General features: G+C 49.6%; 1 protein-coding gene across 2 annotated transcripts; it reads left to right on the top strand.

The window, feature by feature from the left end:
* Window positions 1–1,617: 1,617 nt before the first annotated feature.
* On the top strand, window positions 1,618–23,378 carry SALL3 (spalt like transcription factor 3). 2 transcript variants are annotated; one of them, XM_065932273.1, is made up of 4 exons: window positions 1,618–1,764; window positions 13,863–16,772; window positions 16,989–17,329; window positions 18,317–23,378. In XM_065932273.1, exons 1-4 carry the CDS (start codon window positions 1,683–1,685, stop codon window positions 18,746–18,748), a joined length of 3,765 nt encoding a protein of 1,254 aa, XP_065788345.1. In that variant the 5' UTR covers window positions 1,618–1,682; the 3' UTR covers window positions 18,749–23,378. The 2 variants fall into 2 exon arrangements, with proteins under 2 accessions (XP_065788345.1, XP_065788344.1); XM_065932272.1 differs by having other exon boundaries at window positions 13,863–17,329.
* The last annotated feature ends 3,070 nt before the right edge of the window (window positions 23,379–26,448 follow it).

Raw genomic sequence — 26,448 nt, 5'->3', positions numbered from 1 at the left:
AGATCGCAGCCCTGCGGGCGCCCGAGGCTGTCTGCTCGCCGGCAGTTCCCGTCCAGCCCACGACCCTGAGGGAAGCGCCGGGAGGCCATCTGTGCCAAAGCTTCGTACCAGACAGGGCCAGTTGTGAAGACAAAAATAATAAATTTAGGAAATGAAAGAAGACATGCTGGGGCGCAGGGCACAGGCGCGAGCTCGGCAGCGACGGGCCTGGAGCACATCCCGGCGGCCGCTCGCGATGGAGGACACGCGCGGGAGTGAGAGTGCGGGAGTGGGCGAGGGCGCGTGTGCGCCGCTGCGGGTGGGGTGCGCGCGCGGGGGCGAAGGAGCGCGCCTGATAACCCGCGGAGGGTGGGTGCGTGTGCTGGGAGCGCGCGGCACCCGCAGCCCGGTGATGCTGGGCCGGTCCGGATGTGCGAGACCCCTCACCTGCTCCCCCTACATCACCCCCCAAAGTCCAGAACGCGGTGGGCCGCGCGTGGGACTTTTGTGGACTTGGAACTTTCAGTCGCGCGGCCCCCGGGCACCCTGCGCTCCCTGCCCACGCCACAGGCGCCCGGCACTGCACCCATCAGGCTAGGGTACTGGGGGTGGGACGCGAAGCCCCGCGGTCCCCTCCCTGTCTCTGGATTTAAGAAGCCGCTGGCGGCGCGGAGGCCCGGCGGGCGGGCGAAGGGCCGGGGCGGCCCGGGTGGCGGCGGCGGGCGGGGCGGGCGCTCAGGAGTCGAGGGGCCCGGGGTGGGGGGGGGCGGGGAGACGGGGGTGGGAGCGGAGGGGAGGGGGTTCGAGGGGAGAGGAGGGGAGGGGAGGGGAGGAGCCGCGCGGCCCGCGCCGCTTCCGAACCGGAAAGTTGGTCTTGCCGAAGTCCCGCCACCCCGGCGTGCGCACTCCGCTCCGCTCCGGCCGCGAGCCTCCGGGCCGGGCCGGCCGCTGGGGGAGCCCGAAGAGCGGACACGAGCCCGGAGAGAAGGTCCGGAGACGGGGACACCACCTGAGCCCGAGCGGGGCCGGCGTGCGGAGAAACGCCGAGGACCAGTGGAGGCAGGCGGCCGGCCGGCCGGCCCTCCGCGCCGGAGTGCAGGAGGCTCGGCTCCCGAGCGGCCCGGAGAGACAAAGGCGCGGGCCGGAGCCCTGCCCGCGGCCGCCCGCTCCGGGAGGGGCGCCGGGCGGCGGCGGGGGGGCGCGGCGCGGGGCGCGGGCGGCGGCGCAGACACTATAAAGGGGCGAGCCCGGCGCGCCGGCAAAGAGGCGCCGCGCGGACGCCGCCAAAGTTTGCTGCCTGCGCCCGGGGCCGGGAGGCCGCCGCGGCCGGAGCCGCTCCCGGCCCGCCGGGCCGCAACCGGGCGACGAAAAGCGCGGAGCCCGCGATGTGAGGCGGCGCCGGCCGCGCGCCCAGGTCCCGCAGGCGACGGCCCCTCCTCGCCGCGCGGCCGCTAATTGCGAGCGCGGCCTCATTTGCATAGGCCGCCCGAGTCCGCTGGAGGCCGGCCAATCGGCGCGGCCCTCTGCTAATAGCCATGCATTATTCACCAGCCTAATTGCTCAGCCCCATGCGCGGCCCGCGCAGCCGCCGCCGCCGCCGCCCGCGCCCCGCGCCCCGCGCCCGCCCGGCCGCCCCGCGTCGTCCCCGCCGGCCGCCCCGCTGATGCCGCTGCCCTGCGAGGGGCCCGCGCGCCGCTAGCAGCATGTCTCGGCGCAAGCAGGCCAAGCCCCAGCATCTCAAGTCGGACGAGGAGCTGCCGCCGCCGGACGGGGCTCCCGAGCACGGTGAGGGGCCGCGGATCGCGGGGTGGCCGGGCGTCTGGAGGGAGCGGGGGCCCCGCGGACCCAGAAAGTGCCCGGGCTCCCGCGAGCCGGTGTATGCCGTGTGGCGCTCGATCCGGGCAGGCCAGCCTGGTGGTCCGGTCCTCCGCCGGAGCGCGCGGCGCGGGAGTTTCGGGCGAAGTAAACTTGGCTCGGCCGCCGGGAGTTGAGCTGCGCGCGGAGGCGCCAGGGCTCAGGGACCGCTCGGAGCCCGCGCTGCCCCGCGGAGGCCAGCACGCCGAGCAGGGCGCGGGCGGGAGGGGCCGAGCTGCCGCCTCCGCGCCGCCCCCCGGGCTCCCCACGCCTGGACACTGGGACTGGCCTTGGCGATCGCGGCGCCCCTCAGGGAAAGCGCGGCGGCGGGGACGCGTCCCAGGGTCTCGAACCGCCAGATGCGGGCCGGGGAGGCCGCTGCCGGAGCAGCTTTGTTCGGCGCCCAGCGCCCCAAGCTGTGCGCGCTCGGAGCGGATCCGCCGCCCTGACCGCGGCCTCCCCCTCCCAGGCAGGCCAGCGGCCGCCCCGCTGCCCCGAGGGCCGCGGAGCCCGCGAGGTCCGGGCGCGCGGACAAACCAGCGATCCCATTCCGAAGCGAGTAGGAAGTCGATGTGGCCTGGCCTTTCCTAATGGCCGCCTTGGGAATTAACCCCGGGTGAGCTGCCCCGCGGCGCGGGGGGTGGTCGTGCACGCGGTAGGACCCCGGCACGCTTCTGTCGCCTCTCGGTTTTCTGGGCCTTTTCCTGATCTCGGAGGCGCCGCGGCCACCTCTGCAGTCGGCTGGGGGGTAGGGACTTCCTGCCCATCCAGGAGGGAAGGTAGGAGCCGCGAAAGTTAGCGCTCGGCGAAGAGCGGGCTGGCTTGGCGCGCCCCAGCCGGGGAAAGTGAGGGCTCGGGCCTCGCGCCGCCCGCGGGTCCCCAGGGTGCGGGAGGGGCGATCGCGGGACGCGGGGCGACCCTGCACTTGCCCGGAGCCTGGGCACCGAGTAGTGTGATCCTTAGGAAACAGACCGGCCAACTTTTTGGATTAACTTATTATAAGTGGTTTAGAGCAGATACGCATCTTTGCTTTGGGAACTAGGCTGCAGAAAATAAAAGGAGTTTAAGAGTTTAGCAAGCGGTGCCGTAAAGTTTGCAAAAGCAGGTATTCGTCCACATCGGAATGGAGGAGGGAGCAAAGGCTTCTTACGCGGCTGGGAATTCAGGAATTAAATAAAATTCGTGAACTCGTGAGGGTCTTTTTTTGTCGCAACGGAGGTAAGAGGTTCTTATCTGTGTCGCCTGGTCACCCAAGATTAGAACGGGAGATATGCTAAAAAGAAACGCTTGCATATGGTGGGTAGATTAAGGACAAAGAATCTTTTTGTCATGGAAATGGATTTTTTTTTGTTTTGTTTACTTCATCACATAGAATTTCTCACACTTGGTTTGTTTTCTATTGCCCTCAATGACTACATGATCAAATGAATGGATTTATTTCTGCCGAATGAGAAAGACAGTCTTTCCTTCAAAAGAACTACATTGCATCCCAGTGAGGAATTTTAAAGCTTTATTATTGTGGCTCCTGAATAGCTTAAAATCGGCTTTCACAGCCGCCCCAAAATGCAACAATGTAAATACTTCTCAGCTTTGTAGGGTCGTTATCAAAATGTGCAATGTCTCTTTTTATTAAAGCATATTTTAATTAATAGAGTAAAACCCCTTGTATTTAACAATTAACAAGCTGAGGCACTGCTATTCATTTTTAATTTCACTTCAGAAATGCGAGCGTGGTGAACCTCCTAGTGTAGCATGTGGAGGGGTCCAGAGCCCTTATTTGAAAACCTAAGATGGAGTAAATTATTCACAAGTTCTCTTTTGAATTCCCCTTGTTGTTACTGAATATATTTAGGAGTGAAACATATTCAGGGTTGTTGTTTTTTTTTAATCCCACCATGGGATTAAAGTTTTTGTCAAGGCTATGTTTTTCACAATCATTCAGAGTTGTAATCAAGATATTGCCACAGTTCCTGATCATACTTTGCAACAGGCCAAAAATAGCCTGTCTGGGGCTGAGTCTCAGTTGAGGAGTGTGTTCCCGCGATTGTCCCGGCAAACTGTTTAAAAAATAGTTCTTTCTGATTTAATTATTCTGAAGCTGATTGTTCATGGAGCATAAAAGATACTCTGTTCTCTGTTCACTTAAGGAATGTTCATGTATGTATGACTGTGTTGTGCTGATCGCCATTAGGAGGAGAATTAAGGAAAATGTTTTTTTAAAGATAAATGTTTGTGAAAACTAAATCACTCCACCGTGAATTCAGATATTCTCAGAATTATATTTTGTTAAAAGCAGTGGAAATACACAAACTATGCATCAAGTTATAAGTGAACTAAGTTAGTTTACATTGTTTTAGAAAGGAAGTAAATAATTCCTTTGTATCACTTTGGGTGTTACATGTTAATTAAAGCACTAGATGCCTGCAATAAAATTGAAAGTTCTTGATAATGACATGAAACACAAATATTCTATGCAAAATTTTTAGTATGGTATGGGTGGGGCAGAGGTGCACAGTCGTTAATTTACAGTAAAAGGCTTTATTTCTTTTAAAAGAGAAATGTGACTGTTATTTTTCAGACTTTAGTTTTTAGCTAAGCAATGAAAAGACAGCCATCCAAAAATGCCTCAGTGCTTTCCAGACGTTATTGCAGAAGTAAACTATGATGACGTGTGTAGAACAGGAAAAAGCAATAAAGATTTACATAAAGTTCTAAAGTTATTCTGTTATTAAAGACGTGTTCTAAGGATGGCTGGAACTCAACTTACATTCCCAATAGGTACTATCTTTTAAAATTGCAAAGTATTTCCTTCCTGTTTCTGAAAATTTAGAAATAAATGGGATGCAGTTTTAGGATTCAGTTAATTAAATGTATGCCACCAATATTGAAATCCTTTGAGCCAGCTGAATGTTTTTGTTCTAAGAAAAATTAATTAAAACTTATAATGACGGAACAGCACTTACACTCCTAAGAGCTTTAAAAGGTGTATTATTGCTACCCTTCATTGGATAAAATACAAATTAGGAGGGATATATTTTATTGTCGATGGAAGGAAAATATGTATATAAGGAAGAACAAAAGAATACTATAATTTAAAGCAGTTTGCCATCCTGTATCGTTTGTTTTTTATTTTCTGCCAACTCACAGTTACATGGCTATCTTAAAAATCCTTTAAAATGTGGTGATCCTGTGATTTAAGACTTTACCAGTGGTATTCATTGACTGTGTTTAAATTAAGGGGAAGAAGGCCCCCAGCCCTGGGTGCAGAGATCTTTTCTCTTTTATCTGTCTGTGCATGGTTTGCCTTCAGCGCTCAGGGCACTCACTCACACACTTACAATTCAGCATTGCAAAAGGAAACAATACAGAAGCTACTTTCTAACATCCGTAGGCAGACTGTTTTCTCTGAAACATGAAACGTAAGGAGTAAGTTAAGCAGGAGGGGAAAGGAAAAGAAGAATTTGCAAACATTTATTTTTAAAATGGCAGTTAAAATCCTAATCTATTTAAAAATACATAATTTGGTGACCAATAAAAAGTCTGCCAATTAATTCCCACCGTACAGAGAAAGAGCTGATTATGTAAGAGGGATTTTTTTTAGGCACATTTAAACTTCCACAATCTATGCATAATCCAATATTTTTAGATCTGTTTAGATCCAGAAAAGGAAGGAAGGTATGGACCAACAGCAGGAATTACTTAGCAAGCTGATTATTTTTTGTATACAAGATGATGGCAAAAGCAGGCAAAAGTGGGTCAGATTTCATTTTCAACTACAGTCTCTAAGAGGCTTTGCCGTTCACCCCAAGATAGCTCTGAGAACGTTTTCTTTTGGGGAGAACTCAGCAAAGGTGCAACCAAGGTTTCTGTTCTGTGTACTGAACACCAGTTAGAATTTAGCAACCTTAAATGTAAGTATTTTATTTGCATGAAATAAAAACCTGCTTAACTGCCAGTGAGGTCATGCCCCATCCTTTAAGGCTGGAAGCAGTTTCAAGAAGTAGAATTGTTAAATAATACTTACAATAGGAAGAGGTTTTGTTGTTTTGTTAGTTTTCATTTTCCTTCATGGTTTCTTGACCAGTTGCCAGGATAAGAACAGCCTTGTGAAGATGAGAGCTGACTCTACCGCTGGTGGGCCAGGTTTGCCATTACAGCATGTGTGACGCTGCCCACACTTCATATAAGATCAGGTGTAAATAAAATCTATGTAGAAATTGAATGTTTTACTATTACTCTACATAAACTTTTATATTTTAAAAAAGAGTCCTGTCCTTAGATTTTTTCCAGTTTTTCACTATTACTTGACATAAACTTAAACCCCATCCTTGGGTTTTTCTAATTTGAACACTTCTGTGATCTCGAAAGCAGTTAACTCTGTGATTTCCAAGCTGATGAGTAAGGCAAGTCGTATCACAGCAAGTGTGAAATATTAATTGACATAATAATGTAACGGGCTCTTTATGTGAGAGATCAGGGTTGGCCTGTTTGTTAATTAAAAGCAAGAACTTGGGTCCAGGGAGACCTGAGGCTCTGGGGTGGCATTCCTGGTGCCCCTCCGTGGGCCTGTCTTTTCCAGGCATCCCGGATTAGTCCTGCTGACCATCCGGGACCCCTCCCCCTCCGCATTTCAGGAAGCCTTGGGGCCGCACAGGCTCCTGCCTGGTGGCCTGGGATCTGTGAGTAGGTGGGTTTGCAGGGGACTGGCAGCTTCCTACTGCTCTACCAAAGGTGGGTGGCTCAGAGCCCTGCTGCAACAGGCCTGCTGGTTTAACCTTTGCCTGCTTTGCCCTGCCAGGGGTGGCCACTAGATGTCAAGCTCATAATACAATTAGTGCATCTGTGCTGTTGACATTGGCAACAGGACTCACCAGTGTTCTGTTAAGTGTTAACACTGGCTCTGAGAGTGGACTGGGGACCCACCGGTTTGCCCTGTGCTGCTGGGCTTATCAGATGCCCGGCTAGTTCAGCACAAGTGTTTATAGTTCTCCAAGAGGGAGAGAGACCCTTTTCTTTTGTGCGGCTGTTACATCTTGAACTGTTTAATTAACCCTGCAGGTGCCGTGGCCCTTGGTCTTAATTCTTCGCCATTCCTGGTCCTCTTTGCTGAATGCCCTCTCCAGACCGCCGTCTGATGTTGACTGTAAGGCTCAGCGCAGGCAGACGCTGGCTTCAGCCCCCGGGCAGAGCTTTTCCTGGAGGGTTTTTTTTTTTTTTTTTTTGCTCATGTGTGCACTGCCCCTGTAAAAACGGAACAGTGTGCTGAGGTGATGGCAAATCCTGGAAATGATTTAATACCCTGAGAGTCGACGGTCACAGTCGACCGATGGGCGCCTTCTTCCTGGACACGGCGCAGTGCGCGCAGCCGTGGTGCTCTTCAGGCCAGGTGTTTGTCGGTCCGAGAGGCTTGGCTTATTTCTTTCTTGTTGTACCGGTGGATGTGGAAAGTGAGGAGTTGGGCAGGACCCAGGTCGTTGGCTGCATAGACGCATGGAGGAGTAGCACGTTCAGTTTCATGTGTGAACTGCTCTGGACCAAAAACTGACCCAGCACAGACGAAGCTTTTCCCCTCCCCGAGTTTTGATGGAAATGGTCTGCGTTGGCCGCTGAATTTCAGGTTCGTCCATTGCGCGTGAGGCAGATAGTGATATCCGTGCATTCATCGGAGGGGTGATTACAGCGTAACATCTGAATGAAAGAACGATTGTGCAACCTTGAAGTGCAACAAACATCTTATTATTTGATACGGCATCGGGCAGATAGTTAGGGCAAGTGAACGTTGTGGCTGCTTTCCAGCTGCGCGCGTCCATAAAGGAAACAGTGTTCTCCCTCCCCAGCGCTTCACCCCGCAGAGGGGAACCCGCAAACCTTTTAAACAGGAGGCGTTTGGTGCCTGTGCCACAGGTGGTCCGCCCTTAACACATCTGAGGCGTGGGCCACTGAGTCGGCGGAAGCCGGCCTGCGGGTCAGCGCGGCTTCGGCGAGGCGCGAGCGCCCTCCGCTGTCCGGCTCCGAGCGCACACGCTTGGAGGTCTGGGGAAAGGACAAAATTTTTCTATCGCGTCTGGAATTTCTTCTACATTGTTAAACACAGTAGGGGTCTCTATTTGTCTCCTCCTGTTTCACAGCTTGGGCTCAGTATGTGATAATTCATCTTTCTTTATGGGATTCAAAGCTATCATAAGGAGTTAAAAAAGAATTAATTTGCAAGAAAATAGTGTCTCCTAACAATTGGGGAAAACGTGAAAAATGCTTCCTAGATTTTTAAGGGATGGAAAAGGCACAGGAGAAAAGTACGGTTTCCCTTCCTCGAGACCCACGTGGCGTTTCCCAGTTACTAATTAAAATGAAGAGGTTAACATCCGTTTTCCCGTAAGGGACTTTTGCTTCTCCTCTTGTTAATTGTAAGGAATTAAAAAGTGTAGCGGAATCAAGGTGAAAGTTGAGCTTGATCAACAAAATTATCAAACACCTGTTTACTGCTCTGCATAATTGGTTACTTATTTACAAGGCACTGCCTCCAGGACGCAGAGAATAAGAACACCTTGCTGAGAACTCCACTTAGAATTTTTTTAGGAAAGCATCATGTGGCAAATATTCTCATCAATATTACAGTGATGCTTTTTACTTGTAGCTTAAAAAGATCACTGGGCATGTAAGCACTCTGCCAGGTCATCTCTACTTGGAAGACCACCTTAGCTTTTGCAGGCAGTGGAGACCTGATCCCTGTATAACATGATCCTTGTATATTGTATAGCAGACCAGGAGTCGGAGCTTAGAGAGAGATGACGCAAGGGGAGGTCCTTTTCACCCAAAGAGTTATAAAGGGACATTTTTGTTAAACATCCTCTGTGTTTTTATTAGTGAGAAGGGGGAAAATATGTACTTTTAAGACTGCCGTTGAGACCCTCCCTAGGTTGGAGGCCTCTCTCTGAAAGGCGAGGGAAACCCTTTTGCCCCTCCTGTGGCACCCTAGATGGCACATGCTCAGGAGTGCTTGAACAGTGAGCGTTAGAAACCCTGAAAAATCTCAAGTATAAACAGTAAAGTGTGGGGCTAGCTGTAAACTAATTGCACATTTCCTCTCCATTTGAAATAGCTTCAGCCTCCTGCGTGTCCCTCCTCCTGACTGCGTCCAGGAGAACAAACCCCATCGCCGGGCTGGCATCCTTCATGTTAGCGAAAAAGGGTTATTTTCGTAACAGCTCCTTCCTTTCGTTGACACTCAGTGAATCCAGCAAAGCTGTGGGGCACTTTCAGAAAGTAACCTCCACTAAATACTGCTATTAACCAAGAAGGGAAGATTCCTGCCTAAGTTCCGTTCCTGGGTGCACTGGTTGGCATTTTTCTCCACTAGTTCTAACACTTGCACAGTCTAAGCCCCTGATTATTTGCAGTTTGAAGTCTCTTAAGTCGTTGATCTGCCAATATGCAAAAAATAAATTATTTTGACATTAATGATAATGTTAACAATGCTTGTTTTTCAGTTGTCCCTTTTAGGAAGAATTTCCTATTGCATTGGAAATAAATTTCTCCAACTTGTACTGTTGTTACAGTGGCTCATGGACATGGCTTTACCACGAAACAAAAATTTTAAAGCCATATCAACAAATGGATATAATAACTTCTACCTTTAGAATGCAAAAGCCAGTTTCCAATGTAAGTTTAATTAAAAGATAGTTGAATCCGACACAATAGTGGCTTAAAACAATGGCAGGATTAAAGGACTTTAGACATTATATGATAAAATTTGGAGCTGCTGTCAGATCTTTACTATAAGGGTTTTCTTGTTATAGAAAGCACTTTTTTAAAGATAAGTACTTCCAGATTAGCATGTCTACGCTGTAACACGACGCGTGTAGCCACTGTAACGAGAAGCAAGTTATAACAACTTATTTTGCGCCTCACCCCGAATGCGACATGAGGTCGCTGCTTTCACTCTGGACTCAAGTGCAGTCTTGCTGCTTCTAAAGAGCTCTGTCCCCAGTGAAACAGGCTCGCTTTGGTTCTTCTCTCCCAACCAATTCAGTTGAAGTGTTTGTTGTTCTTTAAAAACGTTCTTAAAATATGCACCCAAAATTTCAATTCCACACGTGATGTATTAGAGTCTTTTCATTTGTATTCACTGCATTCAAGACTGTCTTGTGAAATTTGTGCTTCTCTATAACTTTCATGGAATGCTAATCCCACTCAGATTTGATAGTGAAACAAGTAGAAATTAACAATTGAAGTGATCGTGTTACCATATTTCATGCAGACCCCAGTAAGAAAAACTGTAAGTGGTGATTCTAATTTGCCCTCAATAAGAAATATGAATTGTATTGAGGGGTTTTTTTCCTTCACTGATCGTAGTTTTTTAAATATGTTTTAGTTAAAAGGCAAATTTATTATGAAACTTTGCTTATAAAATCCAACAACTGTTCTGTTAGGTTCATTAACATAATGAACTAACAGGCCCTAATGTTCAGAATGCCATTTTCACCCTACTTCCTTTGTTCAATTTTGTTTTCCTTCTTCAATTTTAGAGGCATACAGTGGAAGTTTATTTTACTTTGGCAAGAATATCTTCATTGTGTTTAGGTAATTATTAATTTCCTTTAAACAAAATGGCTTATTATTTGGTAGATAGTGCTTAAATATTATTATTCTGTGCACGGTTTCTACAACTGAGACACAGTTATAATTTTGCTAACCTGCAGTGGGGGCAGGAGGAAATTACGTTCCCAGCTTTCTTAACTTTGCAGGTGAACCCCGCATACTTAGCACATGAAAAAAGCCAATGGAAATGTAAAAATGTATCTTTAAAGAAAATAGAGATTTCCTTGGGTTTCTTAAAACCTTAGAGAAAAATACAGTGTAAAATAAAATCCTGTTTCCTTATTTCACATGCCATAATTTGTTACAAAGAAAATCTGGGAAATTCTCATTTGTAAAGATGTAAGTTAACGTAAAGTAAATCCTTTTAGCAATCATCGCACTTTAAATGATCCAGCAATCAGCCAAGTTCTAAGCATTTTCTCAGTGAATTGTCCCTAATACATAATCCATATTTAAAAATATATTCTTATATAGCACAGGGAACTATATTTAACTTAATATATTCAACTATTATTCTTTAATAATCTATAATGGAAAAGAATCTGAAAAAGAATACAGATATAAAACATAAATATGTGTATATACAAAATAATCACTTTGCTGTACACCTGAAGCTAATGCAACATTGTAAACCAGCTACACTTTAATAATAATTCTTTGGAAAAGAAAATGAAAAATATTCTTTGGACAAAATATACAGTGTGTTTAATTGTGTAAAACTTTAAATGTATATACCATGTGAATGCTTTTGTATACCATGTAAGTTATACATTTTTTTCCTCTGAGGAATAAAGATGTGAAAATAAGTTTTCAAAAAATCAGCAGCATTTAATTTCTTTGTATTTTTCTCTTTTTTGTAGTTTTCTTTTTTAAAAGTATTAAAATTAAAACTCTCTATGAAGACTATGGCTGGCCTTTTATATCATAGCTTTAAAGTGTTAAAATTAACTTTTAGAATATTTTGTGTTCTAATAATTACACTATTTATGATACAGTATAACACTGATTCCAACTTGATTGCTTAATGCAGATGAACTTTTTTAAATGGCCACTAGTGCTTTTTTTAATATGTTCTGCAGAAGAACATCCCACTGTTATAAACAAGTTGTGAAGTAGAGATTCGTTGCCTTGTATAATAATTTTTAAAATAAGTGAACTAAAATGTGAGATAGCCCATGTTTTCTTATCATTAAGAAATTATTTACCTGAAGAGTAGAGACTTTTTTCCTGCCCTGTTCCATAACCTTTGTGGGTTTCAGATCAGATTTTGCATACATAGAGCAAAGTTAAGTACTCCAAGTATTTATTTTGTTAACGCTGCTATCTGCAGTATAAATCAGCCATGTCTTTGCTTCCAGCTACACTCGACCTCATTACAGACACCGATTCCGCTCCTGCCTCTGTGCAGTAAGGAGACTCCTTGCAGTCTGAGCTTCAGGACTGAATTTAGTTTAAAAGTCTAGCAGGTCTTTATGGGCTGCAGCTCTAACTTTTTCCCCTTCAAATGGTTGAGCCAGTTAAGAAAATGCTAATTGAACACTACTAATAATTTTTTTCCTTTATTTTTATTAGTTGGAGGCTAATACTTTACAATATTGTAGTGGTTTTTGCCATACATTGACATGAATCAGCCATGGCTTTACATGTGTTCCCCATCCTGAACCTCTCTCCCACCTCCCTCCCCATCCCATCCCTCTGGGTCATCCCAATGCACCAGCCCTGAGCACTTGTCATGCTAATAATTTTTTAAAGGCACATATAAATTACATGGAAATAGCAGCCTCATGGAGAGCAGCTGACCAGCCTCGAATTATAGTTTTATTTTCTTCTCTAGGGAGGAGACTAAATGTTTTCACAAGATATTTTTTACAAGTCAGACTTCTCTACTGAGATCAGTGTCGAATCCTTCTTTCCCTAAAACCCTAAACGAGAAAACATGGAGGCTTCTCAGCAAATCCATTTGTTGATGTTTCAACAGTAAATGGTTTTCAGGGATGTGGACCTGAGGATGCGTGGCACTTGCACTCAACTGCGCACAACAACAAAGGGCCGGCTTGAGGCTGTCATTTGTCTCTGTTCAGGTGATTTGTTGCTGTCACTCCATCCACAAGTTGACAAAAAGCAGTTGCAAGGCAGTTTTACCCAGGCCGGCACAGGGAGCCTGAGCACCCCATTGAGGGCTGCCTGTCACCCCAGCCCCCCTGAAAGTAGGAGCTGGGCATATCCTCAGATGTTGGTTTCTCCTTCCTGTATAGCTATTTATTTGATCAGGTGTGAATGAGAATTATTCATTAAACAGGGTTGTTATTCGGCACAAGAGGGTAACGGGAGTCGGCAAGTCGCCGCCTACAACAGTAATTAAACATGTGTAACCAATTAGAGGGTTTCCACCATGGCACAAGCATATAATTTGCTAAGTCTTTCTATGTGAATAGATGAAAATAGGTACAAAAAGTGTGTCTGACTACAACATTCTCATGTTAAACATGTCAACATAAATGAACTTTAAATATATAATTTCTAGTTTGTTAACAATCTGTGGGACACAATTGGCCAGTAACAGTAACATATAATTTTGGTTCATTTTGCCAAGAAATATTGCATCTGACAGAGGCAATTAATTGTATTAAACATGATTAATTTTAGGCACAGACTATATTGATGGTGTTCGTTTGGCGAGTCCTGAAATGTAGAAACGTACTATTTCTGGGGGCAAGTGCACCCGCTAAAAAGATACAGGATTGATGTGCTGATCGAACTGTAAGTCAGGGAGATTGTTTTTCTGAGCAGAGATGTAAGAAGTGCTTATATATTCTTTGTTATATTTACAAATGAAAGTATTTAGCTGAAATTTCCTCCATGAAATAAATGCCCATTGATTTGAAAGGTTCTGTAGAATTACATTAAATCTGTAATGTCTCCACACGGCATGAAGATAATAAATCTCCGTGGTCCGAGCCCAGGAGAGAGGCTGCAGTCGGCTCCCCTGTCAGGTGCTGACGTGAGTTTGAAAGGTTACAGATTAGTTTAGCAATGTTAAGCGAACTGGCAAAGGCATCTCTGATTTTGCTGGAAATGAGGAAGCCGGATGGTAGGGGAGTCCTAATGAGCCCATCGAAGGCTGGCTTTGTACCCAACAGACAGGGTGGCTGCAGATTGTATGAAAATATTGGAAATCAATGGCTTCTATGGAATTTCATTAAGAAGCAGTATCCACAATTGATAGAGCCTCATAATTTGATGGATTGTGCTAAGAAAATGATTAGCTAGCTAGAAAGAGTCATAGAATACACACGCCAGGACGTCAGAAATGTTGAAGTGGGGTAATTTGTACAGAATAAAAAATATTGATTTTACTTATGTGCAAAATTTTGAGATGGAGGGCGGGCTGTCTCTCGAGGCCGGGCTGATGTAATGTCTTGCTTTTCCAGCGGCCCCCCGGGAGGGCGCCGAGGACGCGGACAGCGGCAACGAGAGCCGGAGCGGAGGCGAGGACACACACGTGTGCGAGAAGTGCTGCGCTGAGTTCTTCAAGTGGGCCGACCTGCTGGCGCACAAGGAGGCCTGCACCAAGAACCCGCTGGTGCTGATCGTGGGCGAGGATGAGCCCGCCCCGCCCTCCGAGGACTTCCCCGAAGCATCCCCGTCCAGCTCGCCCAGCGAGCGCGCGGACAGTGAGGCCGCTGAGGAGGTGGTGGCGGCAGCGGCGGCCGCCGCGGCACCGGAAGGCGGGGAGGCCGCGGAGGCAAGGGCACCTGAGCGGGAGGACGAGCCCATGGAGGTGGGCGCGCCTGCGGACAAGGGCTTCCAGGGCTCGGCCGCGGCGCACGCGGGGCAGCCGCCTCCCCCGCCAGCCCCTGAGCCGGCCCCCGGGGCGGTCTATGGCATGCCCAGCACCAACGTGACCCTGGAGACCCTCCTGAGCACCAAGGTGGCCGTGGCGCAGTTCTCGCAGACCTCACGGGCCGCGGGCGCGGCGGGCCCGGGCGGCGGCGTGGCGGCCGCGGCCCTCCCGCTGATCCTGGAGCAGCTCGTGGCCCTGCAGCAGCAGCAGGTGCAGCAGCTGCAGCTCATCGAGCAGATCCGCAGCCAGGTGGCCCTCATGAGCCGCCCGCCGCCGCCCTCCCGGCCGCCGCTGCACCCTGGGCCGGCCGCGCACCCCACCCTGCCGCTCTCGGCAGGCACCGGCCCCGCGGCCACGGCGCAGGGGCCCGCCGCCCCGCCGGCAGCCTACGAGGGCCCCCAGCACCTGGCCCCGCCGGTGTCCGCAGCCAGCACCCCGCACGTCCCGGGCGGGGGCCCTTCGGCGCCGGAGCCCGGCGCCCCCACGTGCTCCGGCGCCCCTTCGGCCTCCACGGCCTCCACCCCAGCGGCCGGCGCCTCGGGGGGCGCCTCCCGGCCGCAGAACACCCCCACGCCCCCCGCCCTGGGGCCCGGGCCGCTGCTCAGCTCCGCCCCCAGCCTGCCAAGCCCACTGCTACCTCAGACCTCCGCCAGCAGCGTCATCTTCCCCAACCCACTGGTCAGCATCGCGGCGACGGCCAACGCGCTGGACCCCCTGTCGGCGCTCATGAAGCACCGCAAGGGCAAGCCCCCCAACGTGTCGGTGTTCGAGCCCAAGGCCAGCGCTGAGGACCCCTTCTTCAAGCACAAGTGCAGGTTCTGCGCCAAGGTGTTCGGGAGCGACAGCGCCCTGCAGATCCACCTGCGCTCACACACCGGCGAGCGGCCCTTCAAGTGCAACATCTGCGGGAACCGCTTCTCCACCAAGGGCAACCTGAAGGTGCACTTCCAGAGGCACAAGGAGAAGTACCCACACATCCAGATGAACCCCTATCCGGTGCCCGAGTACCTGGACAACGTGCCCACCTGCTCCGGCATTCCCTACGGAATGTCGCTGCCGCCAGAGAAGCCGGTCACCACCTGGCTGGACAGCAAGCCAGCGCTGCCCACTGTGCCCACCTCAGTGGGGCTGCAGCTCCCGCCCACCCTCCCAGGCATGGGCATCAGCAGCTATGTGGACTCTCCCAGCCTCACCCCCGCCAACCGCTCCCCGCAGCGGCCCTCGCCTGCATCCAGCGAGTGCCCCTCTTTGTCCCCAGGCCTGACCGGCTCCGAGGCAGGCGTCCCAGTGGCTGCAGGGTCCCCGCAGCCGGCGCCCGGTGGATCTTCCCTGCTCAAGACCGAGCCCGTGAGCCTGCCCTGCACAAATGCCAGGGCAGGGGACCTCCCGGCCACGGCGGGGCAGGTCTCCACCACGTCTGCCCTGACGGACAGCGGCACATCCCCAGGCCTCTGCAGCCCAGTCCTCCCGGCTGGGGCCGAGCCATTTAAGGCCAAGTTCCCCTTCGGAGGGCTGCTTGACTCTATGCAAACGTCCGAAACCTCCAAGCTGCAGCAGCTGGTGGAGAACATAGACAAGAAGATGACAGACCCCAACCAGTGCGTCATCTGCCACCGCGTGCTGAGCTGCCAGAGCGCCCTGAAGATGCACTACCGGACGCACACGGGCGAGCGGCCCTTCAAGTGCAAGATCTGCGGGCGTGCCTTCACCACCAAGGGCAACCTGAAGACACACTTCGGCGTGCACCGCGCCAAGCCGCCCCTGCGTGTACAGCACTCCTGCCCCATCTGCCAGAAGAAGTTCACCAACGCTGTGGTGCTTCAGCAGCACATCCGTATGCACATGGGGGGCCAGATCCCCAACACACCACTGCCCGAGGGCTTCCAGGACGCCATGGACGCCGCACTGCCCTACGACGACAAGGCCGCCGACGCCCTGAGCGCCTGCGATGATGACATGGACGACAACTCCCTGGAGGACGACGCGGAGCTGAAGGATGCGGCCGGCGACCCGAACAAGCCGCTGCTGGCCTTCTCGGGCTCCTGCCCACCCTCCCCGCCCTCCGTCATCTCCAGCATCGCCGCCCTGGAGAACCAGATGAAGATGATGGACTCGGTCATGAGCTGCCCACAGCTGACTGCCCTCAAGTCCCTGGAGAACGGGTCTGGGGAGAGCGACCGTCTGAGCAACGACTCATCCTCAGCTGTGGGCGATCTGGAGAGCCGGAGTGCGGGCAGCCCGGCCCTGTCTGAGTCGTCCTCCTCCTTGCAGGCCCTGTCGCCCGGGAACAGTAACAGCGAGAGCGTGCCCTCCAAGTCCCCGGGCCTTGTCGCCCAGGAGGAGCCCCAGGAGACCCCGCTGAAGACGGAGAAGCCAGACAGCCCGCCCCCCGGCCCTGAGAATGGAGGGGCACTGGACCTGACGGCCACCCACCCGGGCCGGCCGGCCATCAAGGAGGAGGCCCCCTTTAGTCTGCTGTTCCTGAGCCGCGATCGGGGTAAGTGTGCGAGCACTGTGTGTCGTGTGTGTGCCAAGCCCTTTGCTTGCAGGAGCGCCCTGGAGATCCACCTCCGCAGCCACACCAAGGAGCGGCCGTTTGTGTGCACGGCCTGCGGGCGCGGCTGCTCCACGCTGGGTAACTTAAAGCAGCACTTACTGACCCACAGGTTGCGAGAGCTGCCTCCCCAGTTGCTTGACCCCAACTTTGCTCTAGGTCCTGGCCAGGGCACCCCGAGCCTGGGCCCTGGCTCCACGCCCACCACCATCAAAACGGAAGTGAACGGGCACAGCAAGGGCAGCCTGCTGGCCGAGGGTCCGCCGCTGCCGGCTGCCGTCCAGGTGCCCCCCGGGCCCCCGACAGTGATGAGCCCGGGTCTTGCGCCCATGCTGGCCCCCCCGCCGCGCCGGACGCCGAAGCAGCACAACTGTCAGTCCTGTGGGAAGACCTTCTCCTCGGCCAGCGCCCTGCAGATCCATGAGCGCACCCACACTGGGGAGAAGCCATTTGGCTGCACCATCTGCGGGAGAGCCTTCACCACCAAGGGCAACCTCAAGGTGAGGGTCGCCCGGGAGTCCCCTCGCCTCCTCTGGTCCTGGCTGAGGGCTTCCCCTGAGAGAGCGTGTGTGTGCCGTGTCAGCGAGGAGCTTGCCTTCCATACAGGTCTGTCCTCCCCTCGAGAGCCTGGTGCCACCTGAGAGGCTGCAGGGTGTTGGAGAGATGCACACTCGCTGCCCTGAGCCCAGTGGGTCACTGGTATCAACATAGCTAGGCTTTTAAATGCTTCCACGTGACACAGATGCTGCTGATCCTGTCCAGAGGCCAAGGCTTTGATCTGTGGGTTTGTCCACGTGATTGCCAAGAGGGCCTGGTGGGCATTTGGCAGAATCTTCCCAGCCTGAGGGCCAGGGGCAAACGGTACGATGATATAACACTGGTATGGAAGATGTGGCCAGGCAGCCCATCTTCCCTGGAGGCGGGGTGTGTGGCCAACACCACGGAGCCATTCAGGCTAGCATGCTGCTTTCCAGTCCAGGTTAGCTGCGTGTGGAGTCTCAGTGACCCCCTTCAATAGGCACTGTGGACATGGCTTCCACTTCCTCATGAAATGAAGGCCACCTGAGGTCCTTGCTGACCACAGGTGCCCAGGCCTTCCCTCTATGTTTGGGAGAAAACCAGAGAAAGAGGCACAGGGAAGGCAGGAGTTCCGAGTAGAAGACAATCTGGGTGTGGGGGGAGCTTTGGGACCCTCCGGGTGGCCTGGGGGTCTGACACCTTAGTGGGGAAGTCATCCTGTCAAGCTGCGAACTGACAGGAGCATCCATCAGCTCATCAGTCGGCTTGCCTTGTGCTTGATGAAAGGAGTGTTGCAGGTTCACGTCTCAGATGTTCAGAAAAGTTCACCTGACAAGTTTGTTGTCCCAGATGAATGCTCAGGCTGGGGAGGAGGGACGGAAAGGAGCTGGAAGGCGTCCCCTGGCCCCGGATGCCCCTGTAACCGGAGCTGGGCGCGCTCACGCCCGGGTGTGGCTCTGTCCCCGCAGGTGCACATGGGCACCCACATGTGGAACAACGCTCCCGCCAGGCGTGGCCGCCGCCTGTCGGTGGAGAACCCCATGGCCCTGCTGGGCAGCGATGCCCTCAAGTTCTCAGAGATGTTCCAGAAGGATCTGGCCGCACGGGCCATGAACGTGGACCCCAGCTTTTGGAACCAGTATGCCGCTGCCATCACCAACGGGCTGGCCATGAAGAACAACGAGATCTCTGTCATCCAGAATGGAGGCCTCCCCCAGCTCCCCGTAAGTCTCAGCGGGAGCGCCCTCCCCCCGCTGGGCTCCCTGGCCGCCGGGCTGGACAAGGCACGTCCAGGCAGCAGCCCGCCCATCGCAGGGCTGGACAAAGCCAACTCGGAAGCGGGAGGTGGCCGGCCGTTCACACGGTTCATTGAGGATAACAAGGAGATTGGGATTAACTAGCCACGTCCCTGCCCTGCGGGTCTCCTTCTCGGTTCACCCAGAGCAGGAAAGACGTCACCGGGTGGCCGCCCGAGGTGGCCTCGTGCGCTGCCCGGTTGCGCCTTTCGAGGTGAACTTGAGATCTCAGCAACCTCGGAGATAGATCTGAGTCAGAAAGAGATGTCTTCCGAGAGCCGCCTTGGAAGCCAAAGGGGCTCAGACCACATCCATTCTATCCCTCCAGAGCCCGCCCTGTGCCAGGGAAACTTGTTCAGTGGTGTTGTTGGAATTAGTTCGAAACTTGAACTCTTATCTCAATGACGTGGTCCAGTGCACCCAACGCCGGTCCCGCGCAGCACCTTCGCCTGTAGTATTTATGACGTTCAGATGCGGGTCACAGACAATGCAGCCTGACAAAACAGGAGCTTTTGTACTGCAGGATACATCTGGCTATGTGATTTTTTTTTTTAAAGCAAGATTTGTTTTACTATAAATAAGTGGGTGATTTCCATGCAGGCAAAATTGTGAAGTTCTGTTAGGAAACAGCATGCTTTTCGTGTGCAAGCACCTGTCAGTAACAAGCCTTTTTTTTTTTTTTTTTTTTTTTAATTTAAATGTCTGTAGCTGCTATGTGGACAGTGGTCTCTAGTGTGGTCTGTAGCCCAGCAATTGGGAACAAGTCACAGACAGACGTCACCATGAATTATTCACAACATTATAGCAGTTGTGAGTAAATATTTCACATTATCAAAGCTGTACAATAAAAAGGTAATGTTTGTATAATGTGGTTGCAAACTCTTAATTTATACTGTTGCACTTTTAGTATTTTGTATTAGGGAGGTTTGTCTATAATTTGAAAATTTTAAAAGATGTAAAGCATTTTATAACTAGTAGTTTGATTGAAGGAAAATGAAAAGAAAAAAAAAGCTGTTACGGTCTTAGGTCAAACGATATGAGAAATCTGTGCTCCTTAACCAGAAACGCCACCAGGACTTGGCAGTTCCTTAGTAAACTCGGGCCTGCCATTTCTTACACTGGAGGATTTAACTTTTCTAGAAAGCCCATTTAAAAGCTTGACCACCCCTAACAAAACTCTGGTGAGCTCGTCTTAGGGCTGTGACACCACAAGACAAGCCGGGAGGGGGGAGCCAAGCAAGCGGCTGCCGTGCGGGTGTGACCTCACCATCCCCTCTGCTGCTTCCTCACGCCCGCGGACCAGACCCCGACTGCCTGCAGGCTGGCCTTGTGTTCAATAAACTGAGAGGTGCCGGGTGTTGGGCAGTGTAATCCATCATAACCGGGACATTTTCTGGGTTTCTGATTGATTTATTACCTTCTCAGATGCAAACGAAGCGCACTGTGGTCCAGTCACTCAAAGTGCAGGCTTGTGCTGGTGACGTCAGCCGCTCCGAGTCAGGGAAGGGGCCCGGGCAGGTGCAAGCGGCTGGGCTGAGCCAGGCCATGTGGATGGGTGGTGTGTTCTACCTCATTCTGTGTGCTGCACGCATGCTGAAGTCTGAAAGCGAGACCTCCTCTGACTGCGCGGTCCCCCGGTCATCGTGCCCAGGGACAGCGTCGGGAGGCGAGCCTGGAGGAAGGAGGCAGGCAGTCGGCTTCCTCAGCAGAGACCGAGCTCTAGGACAATCTTCCTAACACAGCCCCAGCAAGCGCAGACCACATCATGTCGCTGAGCAGAGTTTCAGAGCCTCACAGATGAGCAGACCTAGCAGTGGTTTCTGTCGGAAAAGAACATGGAACTCTCCCGCTATTTCCCACGGAGGTGGGATGGGGTGGGCCCCGGGGACCCTCTCTTCTCCCAGGACGGGTGAGGGTGTCCCGTGTCGGGAAGAGAAAACAGGTGCTCGGTGTGGCTGTTTCAGCAGTGAATGTTCTTATTATTTATCTGTGTCTCTTTTGGTGTGATTTGGGGGGGTCGTATTTGGTACCATGTAGTGTTCTGTCCTCCCAGAAAGATGTGTATATACCGTTAGAAAAGAGAAATGTAAAGTGCTGTACATAAGGCAGCTCGCGGCGGGCAGTCAGACTGCCCGGCCTGTGTCCGGGCGAGGCTGTCCCTCCGCACGGTGGAGAGACACTATTTTTCTATTGCAGCACCGTGCAGGGCCGGGCCCTCCCTGAACCAGTGCAGAGTTGTTACCCAGATCCAATATTTTTTATGACAAAATCTGTGGCTTGACACATCTACTGATTGAAATGGATGTCTTAGTCTAGGTTCCTATTTTTGTCATATGGAATTGAATAAAATGCAGGATGTAATATTATTTCTGAATGGCGTTCCTTGATTATTCTAATGGAAAAAGTGGAGTTTGAGGTTATGGTCATTGATGGTGGATGTATATTTGTGGTGTTTCTCCAACAACAGTCAGTCAGATCTGACAGCTTAGATTTAAGCCATATCTAAGCATGTCTTGATTGGCCTTGAAATTTTCATATTTCATCTTTTTCTAAAATAAAAAGACAGCCTCTTGATTGTGGGTTTTTTTTTTTTTTAATTTACATCTTTGATGGAAGAAGATGTGGTAGAAAATGTCTAATGACTAGAGACTGTTGACAGTGTCCAAAAATGACCGCACTCTGAATGACCCTGCTCTGGTGGGCCTTGAGGGAAACCCTGGTTCTTTGGGTCCCTGGAAAACTAAATAGCTGTGCTTCCAGCGGTGATTCAAGAAAGCAGGCCAGGGAAGAAGGTGCAAGGCCCTGCCTGAGCCTGTCAGTCCCAGATGAAGGGTGCTCCTTACTTGAAAAGAAGCTTTACCTTGCCAAAAACATATGATAAGGCATAAAACCTTAAATAATTTAGTAGCTCCTGGATTTCAACATATATAATCCATTTCTTCTTTTAAAAAAATAACTGCTGATACTAGAAGCCACAGTAAAGTTCACCTAGGAGATGCTGGGTGATTTTGAAGTGTTAAGAAAGGTACTAACCACTAAACTAACTGCCCAGTCCTCCGGCAGGTGTCATATATCATGAACCTTAGGAATTAAAACCCTGTTGATTTCAGAGCTAGAGTAGAAATTATGAGAGGTAAACTGACTAAATCAGGTAGTCATTTTTTAATATATGGTAAGGACATAGCAAAAGATTTCTACAGTCATTTAAAGTAATTAATATAAATTAAAATGCTAAAAAAAGATTTACTTCTTAATTCAAAAATGTTTCTAGTGTAAAACCAGAGGCATTTGGGCTTAACAAGCCTGGATATTTACATCTTTCTGACATGAACTCTAGCTGGCTCAGACAGTACATCAAAGAATCATAAATGCCAACAGTCCCTAAAAATTATTTATTTAAATATATTTCTATTCTAAGTTGGTTGCAGGAACAATTAACATTTCAAACTAATTAAAAAGCATTGCTTAAGGGCCAAAAAGCAGTTGCTGTGAAGCCCTTGCTGTTTAACTCTGTGTGTGTGAGAACTTCCAGGCAGCCTGGGTCCCCTGCCCGCTCCTCCTCTGTGCCCGGCAGGCAGCACCCAGCACCCGCTGCGGCGTTCAGAAGCCGCAGCAAACATCAGGGCTGTTTATTACTGGCTGCTGCACGCTGTCTCCAGCCCACCCGCCTTCAACTCGCTTTATTTATTCTGGCTGGCTGTCCAAGGCATGGAAGACCCCTGGCTCTTCCCCCGGTGCATGCTTTCGGTGCATAATAAGGTCACATGTGTGTAATTCTGCAGCCAGCCTGTCACCTTGCGAGCATGCCAGCCGACCTGAGGACCTCGGGTTCAGCCTTTGTGTTTCGAGTCCTGTGCTCATTTGCTCTTTCCTGCCTGGGCTGAGGCACTCCTTTGCTCCTTTAAGAAGTTTTTCTAGGGACCCGGTGCATCTTTAAAAAGCAGAGGCTGTGAAATGTTTCTGTGAGCGGGTCTGTTGGCTGATGTTGAGCTATGGGAAAATCTGATCTACAAAATATTCTGTGCAACGCTAGGAAGATAATGAAATCCTTTTCTTTTTCACTTAAGTGGGAAACATTGTGTATTGTTTCAGCACTCTTTTATGAACGGAAAACCTTAAAATGAAATCACCATAGAAACATTCTGCCATTCTCCTGTCCACATCTTTGTGCCAGGGTGGCGGCCGTGAGTATGTCAGCGTCGCCGAGTGGCCCTGGTCTTCGCCGCAGTGGCTCAGGCCGGGGATGGGCCAGGCTGTTCCCTGTGAGACCCCAGCAGTTCCTCCTTCTGCTCCCCGATCTGTAACAGTAGGGGAGAATTTGATGACAATAAAATTTCCACTTCCAAAAATCAGTGTTTTTTTTTTCTTTAAACAATTACCACTAATGTACATCTTTCTTCCCTGCCCGCTCCAGAATTCAATAGACAAATTGATGGCATCTGTAAAGAGAAGATACAAATGATTAGCTAAGAATATAAATATGAAAAATCTATTACAAATGACTTTGCTAAAGAAAATATGTGGAATCATATTTGGACCATGATAAATGTGTTGGTATCTTTGATTTTTTTAAAAAATCATTGAGTTTATTGAAGCTTTCAAAATGCAACTATATTTAAGGTAAAATAAAATCGATCTCTGTGAACATTATGCTGATTGCATTTTCTGTCAGAAAGGAGACCTTTTCAGGTGGATTGGGTTTTGTCATGTTTGCACGTCACATGCAGAGCCTCATTAAGGCGACATACAGATATCTGTGTCAGTGTAGACACTCAGCAGAGGATACACTGGAGCAGGGATTGTCTCATCGTTCTTTTTGGTGAGCAATTAGAGAACCTTGCTATTAGCACTGGGTTTCCTGTCCTAATTTATAACTGCATGTGAGGTTCTGGTGTGATGTCTTCAGAAGGAAGGCTTGCAGATTACTCTTAAGTGGCTCTGCCTCAAGCTCTTACTTGTGGCTGAGTTCAGTATTCACTGCACACTGAACCAACCCAGAGGGAGATCATCAGAATGCTGGTGAGAGGGGAGAGAGGAGGAGAGGGAGTCCTGGATGCGAGAGCCCATGCATGTTGTTAAGGGTTCCCTGCGTCACTGAATGGAAAACATGATTCATAAGCTCCCAAAGTGAAGGGATATGTGTATATCCCTGTGAATCACTCACTGTATCTGATTCAAACCTGGAAATAAATGTCTGACTGTCCCAAATGTGGTCACTCGTGAACATGGGGATTTTGCACATTCCACCAAATGTTTTCCAAGTCGGTCTGCTGCGCGTGTTTTTGTGCCACAGAGTTATCTGTGAACTAGGAATGTCTCAGGAGTGTGGGCTCCTTCCCTCTCCAGCTGCTGCTTTTCTTCCATTTATGTTTTCTTTCTGGTTGAACCTCAAGGACACCTGAACTTTCATAACTTTTTACAAGTCAGGACCAACGTCACCACATTTCTTGTGTAACTGACATTATATAAGATGGATTATATGTGTGATATAAAACATTTCTGTTTTATTTACTTTTTCTATTTACAGTATCAAGGACAGCTTGGGAACAGGTCTTGTTAGGACCTAAATTTACCCAGAAAAAGGAATATGTCACACCCGCCCACAAACACCCCCTCCAAGGAAAAACAGGCAGCCTCAGAAATAAACGTTTTCCACTCTGACAATCGGGGAAGTTTTAGGGATACACAGTGGGAAGAGTACATAGAAACTTCCCCACACATTCAGATAATTGAACAATAAGTTAGGTTTTGAATTCATTTTCCTTCACAAGTAAGCCTGGAGTTGTTTGGTTTCTCCCTAGGAAATAGACGGGTCTAGGAACAGTTCTTGCGGTAGACTGAGCTTGAGAACAAGAAGCATGAGCGTTTCCTTTGTATCTTGTGTTTTTGGCACTTCCATTCTTTCCTTGGTTTCTCATTTGGGGCTTTTTGTTCTGCTCTGTGATGTTTGGTAACGGAGGAGCTGCCCATCACTGCAGAGGCCGTGCGGGCGGGGGTTTGGATCATGGAGAAGAGTTCTGGAACCCAGGTGTCTCCTGGTTGAGGGTTAAACAAACTAGATAATTGAAAAGAGGTAGGAGCTGTGAAGGCATTCTCTTCTAAAGGTGAGCAATTCACTTCTGTGACATCGTGGATAAGTCACCCAACCTGCTGATAATTTTACCCCCAAGATGAGTAGCTCTTTATTTACTACATATGGATAAAACACCAACTTATTAAAGAACCCAATCTGGAAATTGCACCAGCAGTGAAAATAAACACTAACAGAGACATAAAGAGAAGAAAACTCACCAGCATCTCAGAGAGTTTTTTTTTTTTCTCAGAGAGTTTATAGCTGCATTAACCTCATGGATTTTCAATTAGGAGCTATAGGCAATTTGGGAAATGAACTTTATCAATAAATATTTGTAAATGATTAGCTTTTCCTGAAGGTAACTACACATTTTTCATAATCTCGGTACACTTTCTAGGACTTGAACAAATCCCTGAATATTGTTTAAGATGTTGAACCTCCAGCTCATTTGTTCATGATGAACCCCTGGTCCACTTAGAAACCTTCCCATTATGTTTTTTTTGCATTTTCATCTCTTATCCAGAATTTATATCCTGGCTTATGTTTCTCTTATTTTCATTTTATGTTTTAACCTTGATTCTGTCACTTTTATCCGTTTTGCTGGAAAATAGTTGAGATCAAGTTTTAAGTTAGAAATCGTGATGTGAGGGAGTTCCCTCTCAGTCCAGTGGTTAGGATGCGGCGCTTTCACTGCTGTGACCTGCGCTCAGTCCCTGGTTGGGGAACTGGGATCCTCAAAGCTGAGAGATGAGGCAAAACAATACATAAAACTAGAGATCGTAACTTGGTTATTTTCAAGACTGGTCCCTGAGGCTGAGCTCTGAGCCCAGTCATCTCTCTCTTCCAGTGGGCTGAATGACTCAGTTTTAGAAATACAGACCCAGCGGTCTTTGTGCCTGGACTTGGTATTTAACTGAAGACAAGTTCAAAGGTTTCTCTCAATCCCTGAAAAGGGAGACTCTGATGATTTTGACACCCGCTTTTGTCTGCAGGCTTCCCTTTGCACAAACAAAGCATCCTCCGTGGTGTGGAGACCAGCGTGCACAAGCTACCTTACCTGGTGGTCCGGGACTTCCCCCCTCCACCCCCTAGAAATGCTCCTGTGTCTGCCAGGAGGCAGTGAGGGGCAGACGGACCCTGTCTGCCGCTGGGCAGGTACATCTGAGTCACCCTGCAGACCCTGCCTCCTGCTGTCCAGGACTGATTTGACCTTGATGACAGTGAACAACAGTGACCCAGTAGTTCATTTTGCATAATGTCTGGTGTGGTTGATGGTATCTGACTTGGTTTACTTTGGGAGCATTAAGGGAATAAGTGTAGGTATTTAAAATTATAAGTGCATTAAAATAGTACTTGTAATCACAGGAAAAAAGTACCACCATACCTCAAATTGAGCTTTGGCGAATACTACAAAGAGAACACAAATATGGGATCTTGCGGGAAAAGTGACGTTGCCTGGTTCTTCATAAAACTCACTTTTTAAGACATTATTAAACCTCAATGTGTATCTTAAAGTCAGTGATAAGAACTAGTTTAAATTGTTTTGATCTTCACTAGTAGAAGTTTCTACTTTACTGGTAAGTTATGTGTACCTGAAAGAGCAACTCTTTAAGAATCACCTCCTTCAACTCTGCAAATACTTGTTTGTCCAGAATAACAAGTTCAGCTTTTTGAGCAGAAAATAAAGCATAATTGTTTTAATGCTGCACACTCCCTGAGGTGAGAAGATACT

This window comes from Muntiacus reevesi, chromosome 4 (genome assembly GCF_963930625.1).
Source record: "Muntiacus reevesi chromosome 4, mMunRee1.1, whole genome shotgun sequence".
Taxonomy (NCBI): Eukaryota; Metazoa; Chordata; class Mammalia; order Artiodactyla; family Cervidae; genus Muntiacus; species Muntiacus reevesi.
This window is presented reverse-complemented; position numbering and strand designations above follow the sequence as displayed.

What these genes read in the sequence shown, in the direction of transcription:
- SALL3 (XM_065932272.1), top strand. Translation starts at nt 1,683, where the DNA reads ATGTCTCGGCGCAAGCAGGCCAAGCCCCAGCATCTCAAGTCGGACGAG. An exon ending in GGACGGGGCTCCCGAGCACG is followed by an intron (nt 1,765 to 13,862) that starts GTGAGGGGCCGC and finishes TTGCTTTTCCAG; the next exon opens with CGGCCCCCCGGGAGGGCGCC. An exon ending in CCACCAAGGGCAACCTCAAG is followed by an intron (nt 17,330 to 18,316) that starts GTGAGGGTCGCC and finishes CTGTCCCCGCAG; the next exon opens with GTGCACATGGGCACCCACAT.